At 39.9% G+C, this 19,274-nt stretch overlaps 2 protein-coding genes across 4 annotated transcripts; one reads left to right on the top strand and one right to left on the bottom strand.

Moving 5' to 3' along the window:
* Position 1: 1 nt before the first annotated feature.
* Positions 2-15,446, bottom strand: znf644a (zinc finger protein 644a). 2 transcript variants are annotated; one of them, XM_085439491.1, is made up of 6 exons: positions 15,213-15,446; positions 9,730-12,172; positions 5,414-6,007; positions 3,197-3,322; positions 1,087-1,189; positions 2-975 (listed from the first exon to the last, which is right to left on the bottom strand). In XM_085439491.1, exons 2-6 carry the CDS (start codon positions 12,167-12,169, stop codon positions 780-782), a joined length of 3,459 nt encoding a protein of 1,152 aa, XP_085295617.1. In that variant the 5' UTR covers positions 12,170-12,172; positions 15,213-15,446; the 3' UTR covers positions 2-779. The 2 variants fall into 2 exon arrangements, with proteins under 2 accessions (XP_085295617.1, XP_085295616.1); XM_085439490.1 differs by having other exon boundaries at positions 15,152-15,214.
* On the top strand, positions 15,230-19,274 carry LOC146687996 (uncharacterized). Of its 2 annotated transcripts, none has more exons than XM_085439496.1 (4): positions 15,230-15,289; positions 17,889-17,987; positions 18,061-18,176; positions 18,526-19,274. In XM_085439496.1, exons 2-4 carry the CDS (start codon positions 17,917-17,919, stop codon positions 18,894-18,896), a joined length of 558 nt encoding a protein of 185 aa, XP_085295622.1. In that variant the 5' UTR covers positions 15,230-15,289; positions 17,889-17,916; the 3' UTR covers positions 18,897-19,274. The 2 variants fall into 2 exon arrangements, with proteins under 2 accessions (XP_085295622.1, XP_085295621.1); XM_085439495.1 differs by lacking the exon at positions 15,230-15,289 and adding an exon at positions 15,707-16,030.

Below are 19,274 nucleotides of genomic sequence, written 5' to 3'. Positions count from 1 at the left end.
ATTGTTTCTTTGTCTTTTATTTAGAACAACACAAATGTTTTAAGCATTGTATCTGTGTGATATAGTACATTTAAAATTAAATTATTTCAAAACAGTATATTTAAACATTAAATATAGGTGACATGTATGAAGGGCTTGGTCAGCACGGGTTGTGCGTGTTAGGTCTCTCTCTCTTTTTTACCTCTTTTCTTCCTCAACCACCTTCAGTTTAAATCTTGTGTTAGAAACAATGCAGTTACTGAAATACTATAAAACACTCTTTCTATGCATGACAAGTTTTCAGACATTTTTTTTCTTTTTCATTTTTTCCTCTTTTTTTTTTTTTTTGTTGTTTTGCACTTTCATTCAAAATATTTCTCTCAGTAACTCTGGCCTGAAAAGAGACTGTGGGTTTTGATTTGACCATGTTGCAATACAAAGGAAACATGACTTGATGTGAATATTGATACAGAAGAGAAGTGCTCCCAGAAACTGACTCAAACCATGAGAAATCTGAGGTAAAGGTTGTCTTCATTAGAAATGGATTCCACACTACATTACTGCATAAAACAAAACAGTCTGTCCACTTGGAATTGTATTCCAAAAAAATGGACCATGTAAAAACAGACAGGGTAACAATATCCAAAATAATTGATTTTTTCATCTGTCCAAATGTGTACAATATCTCAGGCAATATTGTACTTTTGGCCGGTAATTTGTTGACTAAAAAAAACCAAAAGTGAACATCGAATATACATACACATACAGTCTAGTGAAATCTAAAAAGGTCCCCACTGGCCTCATGAGACAGCATGTGTGACTGTCAAGGAGCCATCTTGGTCAGTCTTGAAGGTTGGGGTGTCTGTGGGCAACGAGGTGACCTCTACCATGCCTAGCCCAGTGTGAGGGACGCTAGTGTTCATTATGTGTCTTTGTAAATGTTTTATCCAGTCCTCCTGAACTGACAAGGGACCTTGGAAGACCAGGTCACAGAACCTGGAAACACAAAGAAATGCAAAACCAGGCAACCAGGTTATCTGGCAGCTTGAGACTGGGGAAAAATGAATTGGGGATTAAAAAAACAACAAAAAAAAGCAAACACATTACCTGCAGGTGAGCCTGTACATTTCCTCTGGTGTTTGAGTTAAGGGCAGTGTCTTCTTTTTTGAGCCAGGCCTTGAGCGTGTCCTAACTGCTTTACAGTCAATCGCTGAAAGACAGAATTTCATTTACAGCCCAACATTAACACTACAGTATATTTAACATTATAATGGATGAAAATATTTGATGAACACTGGAAAATTGTCTAATGACATTTCAGCAAGAGTTCTTTGAATGGGCTTTGAATGTGTGGACGTTTTTGACTTTTGCTGTATTATGCATGGTCGAGTGTGGCTAAGAAAGGGCCCAAGATCAAAGTGTGATGATGTGCGCCTGCAGGAAAACTGGGTCCTGACAACTTGAAGCCACCAAGAGGTCGCTCTGCAATTAAAATCTCTGCTAAAGCTCCAAAAAGCTGATGCCCTCCTACATTCTTACCTTGGGGAGCACACAAATAACCACTGGTGGACTAAATATAACTAAGATTTGGACATCGCAGCTCCTTTTGGTTTCCAGCTACACAGTTTTATCAGGCTGAGATTTCTGCTGCTGTTGGTGCCTGAAAGTTTGTGAACCCTTTGCATAAATATGACCTGCTGCCAGAATAAGAGATCCCAGTTAAACAAGATAAAAAAATATTACATCATTCCTTTTATTCAATAATCCAACGTTACATAAGAGAGGTAAAACTATGTGCTTTTTGCTTTTGCTCTAACATTCTTGCTAGGTTAGGGGTTAGGATTCTGACTTGGCCGCATAGTCTTTATTCTTCTTTAACCTTTAAGTACAAATATTAGCGATGAAGGTCATTGTATTGCTGCACGACCTACTTTCTCTCTCGAGATTTACATCGCAGACAGATGTCCTGGTTTTCCTTTAGAATTTGCTGGAATAATTCAGAAGTCATTGTTCCATCAGTGATGAAGAGGCATCTTGGCCTAGATGCAGCAAGCAAGGCCCAAACCATGATACAACCATCTGCTCCTCTCCCTGCCACGCACAGCTTTGCTGTTTGGTGTTCTCCTTTTAACAATTTAATGAACCTGAACATTTGCCAGCATGGAAGTGGTGTTACCCTGGGGTCCTTTATGATCATATGAACTACACACCTTGCTCTTGGGTGATCTTTGTGGGTCGACCACTCCTGGGGAGTGTAACAGTGGTCTTGAATATCCTCCATTTGTACACAATTTGTCTGACTGTGGAACGGTGGAGTCCAAACTCTTTTGAGATGATTTTGTAACCCTTTCCAGCTTCATGAGCATCAACAATCCTCTTCCTGAGTTCCTCAGAGAGCTCCTTTGTTCTTGGCATGATGCCGTTCCACAAACACAGTTAGGTTCTTTTTTTTTTCTTTTTCTTTTTTAAACAGAACAGGCGGTGCACTCACACCTGATTGTAATCTGGCTGATTGAAAACATCTGACTCCAATTTCAGATTAACTGATAATCCACGAGGTTCACATACTTAATGCTAAAATAATACATTTTAGGACTTGAAAATCTGAAGTTGTTTTTGGTCACATTTATGCAGAAATCTATTAAATTCTAAAAGGTACTTTTCTTTGGAGGTTTTAACCAACAGTAGAGCATTTTTTATAAGTAGATGCTCACTTTCTTTGCATTGGCTACACTTGAAAACAAATATTTTGAAGGTAATGCGATCTGATGTGATGCTAGTGTAAAAAGAAAGCAGAAGGAGACTTCTTTGTGGTAAATGCTCCAAGACCAAAGATTTTTTTTACATTTTTTTTTATTTGAAGTGGAACTGCTACTAAAACTGTGGTCAACACTGCAGAAAACAGATTGGCTTTTGCAACTATTCCCAATCTTCCAAAAAGGGTAAAAGGAGATTATTCAGTACCAGGAGAAGCCAAAGAGTATGCACAGAGGAAGAATAAAATCACTTGTTTTGTGAGCCCAGCTGTTTTGAGTTTTGATGTTTTTGTTACTGATAAGACCTAGTCAGGAAGAAGGCTAAGACAAAATTCTGGCGTGAAACTGGATTAACAGTTTATGGGGACATAGTAGTGTGAATGGTAAGTGTAACTGTAAAGGTTTTAAGAAGAAAGCATACAGGGCGTAGTCTGACTAAAGATTTTACTAGTTGCACTTACTGGTTCCCTCGAGTAAGGCGATCCTTTTTCTTTTTGCATATGCCCGGAGGTGATTTGACAATGCAACACCACTGTGGAACGTTGCGTTGCAATGGATGCACACCTTCCTGTTGAATTCACCCTTCTCTGCGAAAAGACAAAATCAATAAGAAGAAAGTAAATACAGAGGTTTAGTGAGGTTTACTTATTCGTCAGAGGTGTTGATGAATTGTAGAAACAGACACTGGTAAGTTTATCATGTCTAAAATCAAGCTTTCAACAGTTTTCATCACATTTCAGCAAATAAGCTGTCTGTGACAAAAAAGAAATGTACTTGGAAATGCCTAAGTGTCAATACTTTATTTAATATTATACTATTAACTGCAAGGCAATAAAACAAGAATAAAGCTAATCTGTATTTCGTGTAACAGGCACTTCCGTTTCATCCACAATACAAGGTACAGTGGGGCAAAAAAGTATTTAGTCAGCCACCGATTGTGCAAGTTCTCCCACCTAAAATGATGACAGAGGTCAGTAATTTGCACCAGAGGTACACTTCAACTGTGAGAGACAGAATGTGAAAAAAAAATCCATGAATCCACATGGTAGGATTTGTAAAGAATTTATTCGTAAATCAGGGTGGAAAATAAGTATTTGGTCAATAACAAAAATACAACTCAATACTTTGTAACATAACCTTTGTTGGCAATAACAGAGGTCAAACGTTTACTATAGGTCTTTACCAGGTTTGCACACACAGTAGCTGGTATTTTGGCCCATTCCTCCATGCAGATCTTCTCGAGAGCAGTGATGTTTTGGGGCTGTCGCCGAGCAACACGGACTTTCCACTCCCGCCACAGATTTTCTATGGGGTTGAGGTCTGGAGACTGGCTAGGCCACTCCAGGACTTTCAAATGCTTCTTACGGAGCCACTCCTTTGTTGCCCGGGCGGTGTGTTTTGGATCATTGTCATGTTGGAAGACCCAGCCTCGTTTCATCTTCAAAGTTCCCACTGATGGAAGGAGGTTTTGGCTCAAAATCTCACGATACATGGCCCCATTCATTCTGTCCTTAACACGGATCAGTCGTCCTGTCCCCTTGGCAGAAAAACAGCCCCATAGCATGATGTTTCCACCCCCATGCTTCACAGTAGGTATGGTGTTCTTGGGATGCAACTCAGTATTCTTCTTCCTCCAAACACGACGAGTTGAGTTTATACCAAAAAGTTCTACTTTGGTTTCATCTGACCACATGACATTCTCCCAATCCTCTGCTGTATCATCCATGTGCTCTCTGGCAAACTTCAGACGGGCCTGGACATGCACTGGCTTCAGCAGCGGAACACGTCTGGCACTGCGGGATTTGATTCCCTGCCGTTGTAGTGTGTTACTGATGGTGACCTTTGTTACTTTGGTCCCAGCTCTCTGCAGGTCATTCACCAGGTCCCCCCGTGTGGTTCTGGGATCTTTGCTCACCGTTCTCATGATCATTTTGACCCCACGGGATGAGATCTTGCGTGGAGCCCCAGATCGAGGGAGATTATCAGTGGTCTTGTATGTCTTCCATTTTCTGATGATTGCTCCCACAGTTGATTTTTTCACACCAAGCTGCTTGCCTATTGTAGATTCACTCTTCCCAGTCTGGTGCAGGTCTACAATACTTTTCCTGGTGTCCTTCGAAAGCTCTTTGGTCTTGGCCATGGCGGAGTTTGGAGTCTGACTGTTTGAGGCTGTGGACAGGTGTCTTTTATACAGATGATGAGTTCAAACAGGTGCCATTCATACAGGTAACGAGTGGGGGACAGAAAAGCTTCTTACAGAAGACGTTACAGGTCTGTGAGAGCCAGAGATTTTCCATGTTTGAGGTGACCAAATACTTATTTTCCACCCTGATTTACGAATAAATTCTTTACAAATCCTACCATGTGAATTCATGGATTTTCTTTTCACATTCTGTCTCTCACAGTTGAAGTGTACCTCTGGTGCAAATTACTGACCTCTGTCATCATTTTAGGTGGGGGAACTTGCACAATCGGTGGCTGACTAAATACTTTTTTGCCCCACTGTATACTCTTATTCTCTACATTTATGCTGATGAAACCTTAATTTCAACACACATGCACACTCACAAACACACAAAAAAATCCTGACAAAAAACAGCTGCTGCAAATCTGAGTTTTAGAACATGCACAAGCTTAGACAATTAAATTTAATGGTAGTCCAAAGCATTGTTACTTACCAGATATTTGGTTTGGCAGTGAAGATACAACTTTTGCTCCTGAATTGTGTTCACTGTTTGAAGAAACTGTTATCATGTTTCTGGATATCTGAGAGGATCCCTTTAGTCTGGCATCTTCCTGACACTTCCTTTTCTTTAGAATTCCTATCAAGGCAGTTGTGCCTGAGAACGAATTTTTAACATCCAAATTCGTCTCCTGTTGCCTTTGTTCAGATTCAATTTCTGCTAAAGAAAAGGTGGGTATCAGTGGTTTGGCTTCAGTGCAAACGCTTGAATCGGAATTACTTTTTATGATTCCAGTATGGGGCGATGTGAAACGATCAGCACTGGACAGCTTAGAAGAAGCACCATAGTGGAAATGGTTCCGTCTCTTTCCCACAATCTGAAGGGCCCTCTGGAACTCCTTCTTGTCCCTCATCAGCTCTCGTAGTAAAAGTAATGGGGATTTGTTTTTTGATGCAAAGCTTTTACCAAGCTTTTTGAGGTGGCCTCGTATGTGGTTTGACTGCCCAGTCCTGTTGTCAAACGAGTCCCCACATAAGGGACAAGAATGAATGCTCTTCACGGTCTCAGAGTTTGACTCTAGCTGTAATGCTGAGAGAAATAAAATAAAATTAGGCACAAAAACATTGCACCGTATAATATCAGACATTTGAACTTTGTAACACTGAACGACTTTTAATCTATAATTTAAATCCAGTTTGCAAGTTGGGTTTTATGTTTTATGCTCACAGTTCCTTCCACTGGTTTTATACAGGTATCTCAAAAGAATGACTGTCAAGATTTCGGATGCAGCTAGCTACTGTTGGCTAGCGCTTTGTCACATGGAATTACACAGCGGGTAGCTCTGCATGCTTTATTTGGCAGAGTTTTTACCCCAGAAGGCCTTCCAACTATTCCCATCAGGAAAGGCCAGATAACCAAAGGGGATTTGTGTCTCTGGCTGGAATCAACACAGTAATCTTCCACTTGCCCAGCAGATGTGTTAACCACTACACTATGGAGATGGACGCAGCCAGGCGGCTAACCACCCCCCACCAAAACAAGATGGAGAATTTGGAAGAAGGTAGCCCCACTAATTTTCACAAAGCAGTTCTTGAGAGTTTGTCAGTGTTGATTGTTACAGATACAACCTACTGACCTTTGACACTATAATGTTTACATATAAATTACCGTATTTCAAAATGCTTAAATTCTGCTGCACTGTTGGCTGCAGAAATCACCAAGACCAGAAAGAGAATCTTTAATTTTCTCTTGTTGCTGCTGATGTGGACAGAAGATGACACTGGATTGCAGTGACAGATCACAAACAATGGAAGCCTACAGTAGATTGTGGAGCGAACATTTCATTTGATCTAACCATCTTGCAGAAAACCCTATTTATAGATAGTGTACATTAGTGCTGGGCGATATGACGATATATATCGTGTGGACGATAGAAAAATGTCTATCGTGCCATTTGTCTTCTATTGTTTCTATCGTTTCTAACCTAGTTTTATAAATTATTATATAAAATATATCATTAAATAGCCTGTGGCAAATATATTAGTGTTGTCTTGTCACTATACATACTCTAACTTTATGCAAGAGAAAATAAAGTATAAAAAATCTGATATTTTTCGTAGGGGTGCAACAATACTTGTATCGGTATTGAACCGTTTGATATAGTGCTTTCAGTTTGATACGCATATGTATCGAACGATACAAAATTTTAAATTTATTTTATCAACTTTTCTTCTGACGATGCTGTCTGTGTTGAGAGCTCAGTGGATCTGCGTTTGACTACTCCGCCTAGGCTGCACTGTCGAGCGCAGATCCACTGAGCGCAGCGCAAGCTAGCAAGACAGAAGCTAAGCTCGTTGCAACATGGCAACTGCCTCAACGCTACCCGAAACTGAACCTCCACCACCCTCATTCAGATCTGGAGTTTGGAACTGTCTTTGTTTTCATGTGAAGCATGACCCTGATGGTAAGCGCGTCATGGACGAAAGTAAACCAGTATGTCGGATGTGCCACGCAATGCTCAATTACATTGGTGGGAACTACTGCGTTAGCGCAGTTAGCTCGTTAGCGTGTTGACGCCGTCCAGCCCCATGCACGGGGCGATCCGCGGTAACTCGTTAACGGAGATTTGCCGCATTGTGGCGTTAATGTCATTTTAACTAGATTAACGCTGACAGCACTAGTGGGAACACAACGAATATGACTGCACACTTACGCCGACATCATCCTAGTGCAAAGACAAGTGGAAGCAGACAAAAACAAGAAGCACGCATGCTACAAACTTTACCCGAGTCATTTAGACAGCTGTTAGCACATGATTCTCCTTATGGGGACCTGATATGTTTAATATGCTGCCGAGAATATAGCCCAGAAGAAGCGTATAGTATAGCTTTTATTTTGGAAAGAGCCATTTCTCTGTAATAAACTCTCTTTTCCAAAGATGAGTGATTTCTCGATCAGATAGATTTATTTATATTTTATTATTTTGTTGTTTCAGCAACATTAAATTTAAAAACTGTACTTTTGAGTTAAAATATATATTTATAATTTTAATAAATGACAAATTAAAAAGGCATGAACATTTTTTTGTATCGAAAATATATCGAACTGTGACACCCAAGTATCGAACCGAACCGAACCGTGAATTTTGTGTATTGTTGCACCCCTAATTTTTCGCAAAGAAACTCCGTCTTGTGGTTTTGCGACATGCTTTATGGTAACTCAAAACGATGGACGCGCGACAGGTTGCAGTTTCATGCCCGGACATGCAACAGGCAGAGACAGCTACAAAGGCAGCCCAAGAAGAAGCACTTTCACCGAAAAGAGGGGATACGTCTGTGATTTGGTTACATTTTGGGTTCAACAGCACCGACACAGAGCAGAAGACGCCCATTTGCAAGCTATGCTATAAAACTAATCCCGCACCCGATGGCAACACAACAAATCTCTTCTATCACCTACAGAAGGTACACAAAGGAAAACTCAAGAACCCAGAAAATCCAACCTAAACCAAGTTATGGAACAACGGAAGCAAGTTTGGAAAAGAAAAACTATAGCCAGCCGAAGATAAAGCAGTCTTTCGCACGAGGTACGCCGTTTGAGAAAACATCCCAGTGCCATAAACAAATCACAGGAGCCATCTCGCGTTACATTTGTAAAGGCATGGCCCCTGTTCATGTAATTGAGAAGGACAGCTTTCGTGACCTCGTCACCCTCTGCGCTCGCTGTTTACAGACTGCGTACTTTCCACATGACCACACTGGAGTCATGTTAGCCCAAGGTATGAGTCTGCCATTGATACATATTTAATGTGCATAAAGTACATTATGTACATATATACATGCATGTAGTACTCATGTATGTATATATATATATATATATATATATATATATATACACATATTAGTTTTACCAACATATAGAGATTGACAGACCACGTGACTTTCGCGCATTGCATGCCGGGAACTCGTGGCAAAACAATCCAAGTACTGCATCAAATGCAAGCATTTGCAGCACCGCAAAACGTTCATTCTCCGGTTCCAATACCTTCTTGCTTTTCCTTTGTCCCCCAAAAAAGTTATGTACAAAACGAAGGCGAACAATGCCGGTCCGTACAAAGACAGACTTGATGAAAAGTCAAAGAAAAGATACGAGGAAAAAAATCAAACGACTGAAAGGGTCAGACCCTTACGAGCACAGAGAGTGGACAAAATACATTAGCGTGCTGCCCAACTTTCACCACGCTCATATTTATAATTATACGGTTCTTGGAGTGAGTGCATACACTCATGAAGTTTAGTAACTTCAGGTCACTGCAACAAGCCCAGGTACAGTTTACCGATGGATGGGTACAAATATTTTCATCTACTGTTCTGGCTGTAGTAATTCCGAGTGACCCCTAATTAAGAATTAATGTGTCTAGGTCTTTGTCAAACTTTTCAGAGAATAACTGGAAACATTGTGGTAATATTGCGGTATATTGTGATATATATCGTCATTGTGATATAAAATAATTCATATCGTGATAAATATTTTTTACATATCGCCCCGCACTAGTGTACATAACTAATTATTGCAGTTAATAACTGGTCAGTAACAACCAGTCACTAGAGAAAAACTCCAACCAATTGGCGAGTGGTACCTTCAAATTAATTTGATTAATCTGTTGATGGTTTAGTTTTTGGAACCACATTTTGAGATCTCCTGCAGTATCTGTTACAACTCGGCAAGAGCACATTTTAACAGTAGTAATAAGGAAAGCTGTAATGTACAAGAGTTTTTCTTTTAAAGAAGAACATGCAATAAGCAAGTACCTTTTTTCAATCGGCGTAATGCTGACATCTTCCGTCGAATTCGCGGCCTTCTGTCTTGACAAGCCACCTGCTCAGGAGGCACAACATGGCGCGCATTGTAGCTGAGCCCTACCCTATGAAGATGCCCTCGGACGTGATTTGACAATCCAACACCTGACTCAAATACTGCAGGACAATAAGGACAGTTCTTGCGGTCCGATTCCAACTCTGACAAATCATCTCCGAAGGACTCTCCCAATGGTATTTGGTGGGCTTCAAAGGTTTCTTGAAACACTTCTGTTTCTATGCATTCTTCTTTGATTTCAGGGTCAGTCTGCTCTTGCTCTTCAGTCTTTATCTTCTCAAAAAGCCTTTTAGATGCTTGAAGGGCACCCCTCATAGACATTCTTCTGCTATATGTGTAAATGATGTTTTGTTTTTCTTTTTTGATGCCATTGTCAGAAAGGTTACTGTTTGCATCTGTATCTTTAAACTGGAAAATATCCCTTTCATCATAGTTGGCCACTTCTTCAGGATTGACTTTTTTCGGACTTGGCAAAGGTTTTGGTAAGATAAAGCATGAGTCTTGGTCGGAGGTGTTGCGATATGGGGTGGACATCTTTCTTTTAGATGGTGTCTTTTTGACTGTCGAGGGATCTATAGTCACACTGGAGCCATTTGGGGATAAAGTTGATTCTTCATCCTTGACTGTCAATGTTTCAAGCAACTCATCACAACCATCTTTGTCACTGTGCTGAACAGGTTTACTACAATTATTGCGTTCCTTCTTCTGCTCTAAACTCTTTTTTCCATGTCTTTGTCGAGACAGGAGAACATTAATAGATTTGTCCAGTTTTGACTCTGTTACTTGAGACCTGGGGCCTCTCTTAAGCTTGCTATTTCTGAATAAGTCTGAAATGTCACTGGACCCATTAGGTGAACAAGCTCTTTTAGAGGCAATCTGATTTTTGATAGAGATTTTAGATGTAAACTCTGCATCTTCGACAGGAGTTTTACAAGTAGGCACTTGCTGCTCCTTACCTAGTTGTGCGTTTTTCTCTCTATGCTGTGCGGCTTCATATTCTTCAAAACTTTGTTGATGGCGTCTGAGAAGGTGATTCTTAAAAACTGTTTTGCTAAAAGCTCTATAAGAACAAATATCACATGAGAATATTCCATGATCATCCTCCTGCACTTGCTTTCTAACCGTAATAACAGTGTGCTGCATAATGTCATGTCTCCTAAGGTCATTTTCACTAAGAGTCCTGAAGCTACATTTGTCACATCTAAACTTTCTCTTGTCCTTCTCATGTGTCTTTGCATGTTGAACAAATGTGTTTGGGCAATTTGTTCCAAATGGACACTGAGGACAGAAAAACTTAGCGTTTTTATCATCTTTTTTCCGATCATTCACACCTTTGATCTCTTCAGTAAGTCTTGTTCTCTTGTCCTTATGGATGGACATGTGGTCAATAAGCAAACCACTTTGTCTGAAAGACTGGCCACACTCTCGGCATATGAAGGGCTTTGGTGAAATATTGGGAGGTTCAACATGAGACTTCATATGACGATGCAAATGATGTTCTTTCTTAAATATAAGTTTACATTTTGAGCATGGGTAACAGGATGGCTTCCCCTCTGAATGAGAATTTATTGTGAGTCTTCCCTTCAATGGAGAAAGTCCGTGTTTCATGTTGTTCTCATGCGAATTCCTTGAAGGTCCATTGTAAAGAATTTCCTTGATGGCCTTTACTGTTCCATTTGGATACTTTGAAACTTTTCCTGTTGGTGATGACTGTGACTTAGAGAATTTCCTTGACTTTCTGACTTTTCTGACAGGAATGGAATCTTCTTGGCCTTCAGCCTCAGACAGTTCCTCAGATGACTTGGGGCTCAATTCAGGGTAAAGGTCTTCTGAAGGATCTACCATCACAACCATGTCCATTTTCCGTTTCCTTCTCCTTTGGCTATTAGCAGGAGAGACTTCCTCTTTAGTCTCCTCACCAGGGGAATCACTATGGTTTTCCCAAAGAAACTGCATAAACTCTTTGTGTGGGTCCCAATTTAGGTCACTGGTGCTACTGAAATTATCCAATGAGTTCTCAGGTGACTCATCAAATCCCCAAATTCCTGCAGTGTCGATTTCATGTACAGTTTTTAGAGGCGTGATACTCTTTTCCTCCTCTTTTTCAGAGGAAATGCTATTTAGTTCATGGGCTTGTGTAGCCTGATGGGAAGAAGGTCCATTTCCCAAGCCAACCGGAGACAACATATCTTCATTCGACAGAACATCAAGGACATTGTTTTGTTTTGGGGAAGGCTTGCCAAAGGAATCAGTGCAAGCAGCGGATTCTTGCGCCATTCTCACTGGTTCCTGTAGGAGTGTGAGGGCATTGATCTCAGGATCTGCATCTTTGTCATCTTCATCAACACCTGTCAGACATGACATTTCTGCTGCCATGACCTAAAAAAGAAAAGACATTCTTAAATATACTCACTAACAAACAACTAAATAGTATAGTATTATTCAGTTCAAACCTCTGCCCTGAAAATAGACCATTGGTCTGGAAATTATGTAGCTTTTTTGACTTCCTCTTCATAGTACACACATATTTGTAAATAAAAGAAAACTTCTGTGTTAAAAAATTGTATGGTAATTTTTTTAACATCATACGTGAGCTATTGAGGTCACATGAGGCAAGGTGTGCATGGGGGATTAAATCAAGGATCACGTTAGAATAGTAAACTATAAGTTAATGCTCTCATACAGGTATTTTCTAACCAACTATTTTCTAACCATTCATTCATCGATCCATTTGCTACCACTTATCCAGCCAACAAAGAAACCTAGATCTCCCTCTCCTCAGCCACTTCCTTAAAGTGTTCCTATGACAGTCAAGACATATAACCTCTCCCAGGACATGTCCTTTTTCCAGGACATGCCCTTCTTCCAGGGTATGTCCTGGAAAAAGGACATGTCCTGGAAGAACGACATGTCCTTGGAGAGGTTATATGTCTTCTTCCAGGACATGCCTGGAACACCCAGGAGACACTATAATCAGATGCCCAAACAAGCCCCTTAGTGGTTCTACTCTGAGTCAGTGAATGACCCAGCTTGTCCCTGACCTGGAGTGGGTATTCTATCCTTTTCTGACTGAGAACCATGGCCTCAGACTTGTGTTAAGTGTTAATTCTCATTTCTTCCAATTAACACTGGGCTGCAAACTGCTTCAATGTGAGCTGGAGGCAACCACTTGATGAAGCCAATAGAACCACACTGTTTACAAAAAGCAGAAGCCACCAAGGTGAAAGCCTTCCGGCACCTGTTGTTTCCACCTGAAGATTCTGTCCGTAAAAATTAGAATAGAAACTGTGACAAGCCCCGGTGAAGTCCAACACCCACTGGAAACGAGTCCGGCTTATTCCCAGCAATGCAAACCAAGCATTTTGTTTTTCTTTTGGTACGATAACAAGGAACAAAATGACTATGTTTTTCCATCACATTCATGGGTAAAGGGAGCAATGCTGTCATCCATAGGCCCTTTCCACTGGGCATATGGAGAGCCAATGGAAAGGGGTTTTCCATTGGCTCTCCATAGGCAAATACCTCAGCAAATGGACACAACTACAAAACCATGTTAAGCATAAATCTATTAACAGTTGCTTACTACAGTACTAGTCACAAACATGCCAGGGATGGTTACTAGCTAGCTATAACTTAGATATTCATCATGTAACTTATTATACTAATAGTCAAGTATAAAATATATATATATACACCGGTTAAAACCGGATGTTTTTATCAGCATGTCAATATTATTGGCCAAAATTTGCCATTTGGAAACCTATCAGTATCACTATTCATAATGGTCGATAATTTAAAAACTCGAGAGATGGGAGAAACACCCTTCTTGCTATGAATATTGACATCACATAATTTTTCTGCCTCTCCAACCTCTCTAAACACAAAGTAGGGCAGGGCATAAACAATTAAGTAAATACCCTAACAGTTGTTGTCTGTGGTTAACTGTTTAAGGAAAAAACAATATGGCAACATATTGGAACATCGATTTTTTAACTCACCAAACAAAACATTTTTGCAATCTTGAAGTAACACTTAAATTGCACATTACCGTTAGCTAATATTTTTGAACTTTTTCATACCTCGCTGCACAGGAATAAATGTTTATTTTGAACCTCAAGGGCGTAGGTAGGAAAAATGGTGCAGTAAGCATAGAATCCGCAAGAAGCTGCTGCCAAACAGCAAACAGAGCTGGGGTCATCAATCAACCGGAAGAACATTATTCATTTAATTCAAAAGCTTCTTTCAGATTGGAAACCATTCCTGACACAACCCTGTGTCTCCACCCATTTTTTTGCATGTTAGGCAAATGTGTTAACCACTACACTGCTGAGCCACTAATTGTTGTTTTACTGAGTATTTTGACTATTCATGTCATTTTTCAAAGTAAAACACAATTACATTCTTATAAATAGTACTTCTTTATCTTACACATTAGGTGAATGAATGGGTTAGGTTTTGGACTAAAGCCAAAATTCATCTTAAATTTGCCAAAAAAATTGTTTTTTGACACTAGCCAAGAGAACCAAGAGAACAAACATTTAATGGTAAAAATCATTAACAGGAGCCCAGAAATGCAAATATAGATCAGTGGTAGTTAGCATTGTCTGTACATGCAGCTTGTAGCATGCTTTAGCAGATAGTATAAACTTGACAAAACAGGAAACTGTTCAAAATAACATTGAATATTTATATTTTTAAATGTGCAATTTGTAGTTCTTGGTTATTTAGATGTATAAAGTAAAGCGTTTGGCTATGCTACCAGAGTTGACTTCATGGCTCAATCAGCATTTACTGTCTACAAAATAAATAAAACTAAATACAAAATACACTCGATCCTTAGCTTAGATAATTAATTCTGGTCATTGTTAACACCACAAGGTCGAAGGAGCGAGAGGTGTTGTTTTTGAAGGGCAATAAAAGTGTCATACCAAGTGAATGCTTCTGTGGCACACAAAGGTGATCCTAACATGTACGTAGCAGCACCAAATCTGCACAGGGATGGACCTTATAAATGGCTTTTGGTGAGCGGTGTTGGATTTTGTATAGAGCTGAAACTTTCAGCACAGTTGTTCAGGTACATGCCAGCCCACGACAGTTGGTGTCAGTTTCAAATATGCCTTTTTTTCAGAGCAAATATGATCATCTAGACAAATGTTCCGTTGAAGGATCATTACATTTCTTTGACGTTTATATCACGATGTGTTGCTGGATGCTGCTTGCAGGAGCTGCAGACCATTCCATTAAGGCTGTTCCACACCAAAACCTATTCCTCAGGCTAAAATCCAGCTAATGACAATCGTTACTCGCTACTCATAATACAAACACCATTCCAAATGATGAAAAACAAACAAACGTTACCTCTGAGCGGTGTGGATGAAAACAGGGCGCAATTTATACGCTGCATTGAATAATTTCTTACTTTCGTCTTCCATCTATTTCACAGTCGCCATTTTCCTGTGGTGGTCTGGTGTGGGACAGATCATTTCTTTCGTACGGGTAATCGTACACGTAATTTACTCTAGTGTAAGAGGACAAACTTTTATCCAAATAATTACGTTTAATCCTGTGACTGTTTTATATTACAGCTATAGCAATAGCTCATGTTTTCGTCAAGTATTATTTCGTCGCGTATTGTTTCGAGTCGGCCTCATGCTCCCCCGAGAGATTTGTAATGGTTCAGTCCAGATAGGAGGCATAAAAGCAGAGTTAATGACCATCTCTTTTGGGTAGCAGATTTTTGGGGGGGCTTGATGTCGTATAATCACAGTTTTAATTGATAAGATAAATTGATAGGTTTGGTTTGGATTATTTTAAGCACACATCTGGTTTTGCTTTTTAAAGTTGCTACTGACGCACAGACAGGAATTGTATGCCAACACAGGAGAAATGTTAGCACTACCCCCCCCCCCCCCCCCCATGGTTGTCTTCTCTTGGGTCTTTGTTGCGTTTGTAGCCGGTTATTAGCTTAGTTCTGTAACTCTCTACCTCGTAGTTTAAAGACTTGAGACACATTTTTTAAACATACGCGACAAAATATAAAAATTAATCCTGTAACCACTCTTATACCTGCCCCTGATTGTTTATAAGGGCATTTTTCTACAGCTGAGTTCAGCACTGTCAAAAGGAAAACGTATTAATAAAACTATTGTCAGTCACTGTGGAGTGAGGTCAGGGGGTTAAACTCAGGCCTGACTAAACAATGTCTTCGTATCTGCAGAGTAATGTCTGTTATCACAGGTGGGTATACAGTCATCATTTTAAGAAAGACATTGTTTTTAACTTACCTAAGCGGTGAACCGTCAAAATGTCTGCATAATTTATTGTGATTAGCTGGTTCTTACATGTTAGCTAAACTAAAGCTGCCGACACTTCTTTTGTCCTTAACATAACAGCCTAGAAAAGTAATAATGTAAGCATTTTGCTCTTAAACACCTTCATTTAAATGCAAATGAAATGCAAACAGATTGTATGTTGCTTTGTTCAGGAGGTGAGCTGTCATGCTGTAAACATTTTCAAGAAATCTGTTAATAACTTGTATTAGCTTAAATGCTAAAGCGATATCAACTGGATTATGACTAACACGAGGGCTGTGCAAAAGGCCTTTGCTAGGAAAGTGGGCAGTAGGTGCAGTGATTTATTGAAACATGTTCAAACGTACATGGAAATGCAGTATATAAGGCAAAAACAAAAAAACAGAGTTCATATAATTCTAACGTGCTTGAAAGTTGATATTTGACCACCTTTATTCTTCATCACAGCCTGAACTCACTTAATCAGAATCAGAATACTTTATTAATCCCTGGGGAAATTACGTAGCATTAGGCAGGTAGAATTAGGCACCTTTCCTGTAATTTCTCTAAGTAGTCTTGCTAGTGCTCCAAGCTTCTCGAAGGACATTCAGAGGTCGTCTTTGGATGTTAGCTGCCTTCTGTTCTCTGTCAAGATGATCCCACACTGCTTCAAAAATGTTGAGGTCCAGGCTCTGGGGAGGAGAATCCATAGTGTGATAGTGTGCCATTGTGTGTGTGTGTGTGTGTGTGTGTGTGTGTGTGTGTGTGTGTGTGTGTTTATATACAGGTATGCTTTTACTTCATCTGCAGTGTGTTTGGGATCATTGTCATGTTCAAAAAATGAAGGTGTTGTCAATCAGACGCTTTCCAGATGATATTGCTTGGCGAATCGAAATTAGGTCATGACTTTCAGATACTGTTCATGTGCTATAGATAGTTTTGTTGGCCTTATACTTCTTCTTTTGTCCTCTGCTTGCCCAGTTTACTATTTTCCTTAGGAAAATACTGCACACAGTACTGAGATCTGATGCATTTTCAGCTAACAGCTCGTTGGGAAGCACCTTGTTGATGCAATAATTTTATTTTAATGCCTGCCAAACTTTGTGATCTTTGGTATTTTTTGTACTACAGAAATGTAAAGAAATTATTTGCTGACCAGCTGCTAGTAACAAAGTGCCTAAAGATAGAATTTAAAATAGGTTCTTTTGTAAATTGTCTGTTATTTGTAGACACAACACTGGTACCCTTTCATGCTTCAGTGAGTCATAGGTTATTTTTAACTGGCTTAACAAACAACAACAAAAAATTCGTAAAATGGTCAGGTACAAGGACTGGACTGAAAAAGCACCCAATGTCCAAAGGAAAACTTTGAAACACCTTCAGATGTTTGTTTTTTTTAATACCAAGAAAATCTGGAATCAAAATATTTTTAATAATGAGGGATGGCTCAAGATTATAGCACAGAACTGTATATTAAAGCTAAATCATTCCCATGTTATCTGCCCAATGCTATGATACTGTGGGGATTGAAAACTTTAAGGCCATAAGGGCATAAACATGGTATAACTACATCATTAAGAGGCTTGATTGAGTCATGAAACAAAAATGAAGATAAACCTGTTAGCTCTGTGTTAATCTTTACCACAAACCAAAGTCCTTTGGTTGGCAGCAACAATGGCAGTTTCCCCACATTCTCTAATCTAGGTTTTATAGCGAACAGGTCAGTTGTGCATATGCATTTGTCAAATCTCTATTTTCTTTCCTCTTAATCATTTACCCCTAAACCGGTTTGTATTCAAATTCAGTGAGTACATAGCTGTATTATCTGGTGAGATGTTGGACTCTGATGACTGCACCTTGGCCTTGGATGGTCTGTTTTTTGACAAACCCGCTGTCCATGAAGTGTAAGTACAAAAAGGTGTCCCACTTATTCCCTTTTGTCTTTACTCCTGTAATCTGAATTATTCTTTTTGACAGAAAACCACTGCACCAGGAGGTCAGTCAATGGCAGCTGGAAGAGCCTCCATCTCTTACTCATATTCCAGCCACTCAGGATATACAAGAGGAAGCTGAATCGCTCTCTACACGATACAGTATGTTGTGCTCAGGATTAGGTTGAATTCCTTTTCACTTGACTTGAGTAAACTGCTCAGTATCAGGCCAATTGAAGCCCTACTAAATTTAACTCTGTGACTCACTGACTCAGTGGCTTGAATAGGCTTGAAAGCATTCCCAGTTTTCTTTGACTTTGCATAAACAAATCTGAATCTGGGTCTTATGATATATTCAGGTATAGATGGAAAGGTTAATTCCCCGATGTTAACTTTGTTTAATCTAATCAAAGCACTGAAGGCGGCTTTATTAAATTTTTTAGAGGGAAACGCATCACAGCTACCAGCAACTTGGATTCAACTCTTTCTCATTCTTCAATGTGACTTGCAGGTTTCTCAGAGGCAACCCATAAGTTTCAGCCTCTTTTTAAAGGATCTGCTGGCCTTAAGGTGCTACCTTCAGCAATCAGCAGTTCCTGCAGTTTTAACAGTGATAAGAAAGAGACTGAGAAGACTAACGGAGGTAGCAGCAGCAGCACCAGCCAATGCGATGGCCTCCAGGGAGGTGAAGGGTTCAGGGATTACTCTCAGGGTGGTTGTCAGAGTGGCAGAGGTGGCGATGAAACCCTGCAGGACTCTGGTCATGTGGGCCTCAGCAGATGGTTGTCTCAGGACTGCAGCAAAAGCCTGCCTCTACGGACAAGGAAAGTCTTAGTTATGTGCACATTGTTTTCAGATATTTACTGTGTTGCATGTGTTTAATGATGAGTAGAAACGTAACAGTTCCTTGTTTTCAAGGCGTTTTAACTGCAGACCCATCACTGTGACCCATGTGATGCCATAAAAAGCAAGTCAACTCTTTGCTGATCTGCGTTATATGGCCCGTGGGATGTTTAAACTAACAGGATTACTATCATTCACTCTATAAAACACACATTTCCATTTTTTTATACATGTGTACCGTAGTGCTGATTTACTCTTTAATCTCTGGACTCATAATAACACAAGAAGATGCTAAGCTATCCTCCATGTTAGCCTTGTTACCTGATTGTGCAGCCCCCTAACAGTCTAATCTGCTTCCACCTCTCTTCTCTTTCATTTCTTTATTTCCTCCTCCTTCCCACAACAGCTTGTTCAATA

The sequence above is a fragment of the Copadichromis virginalis genome, linkage group LG18 (genome assembly GCF_057382275.1).
Source record: "Copadichromis virginalis isolate Kocher_CV1m ecotype Utaka linkage group LG18, C_Virginalis_male_GT1.1, whole genome shotgun sequence".
Classification (NCBI taxonomy): domain Eukaryota; kingdom Metazoa; phylum Chordata; class Actinopteri; order Cichliformes; family Cichlidae; genus Copadichromis; species Copadichromis virginalis.
This window is presented reverse-complemented; position numbering and strand designations above follow the sequence as displayed.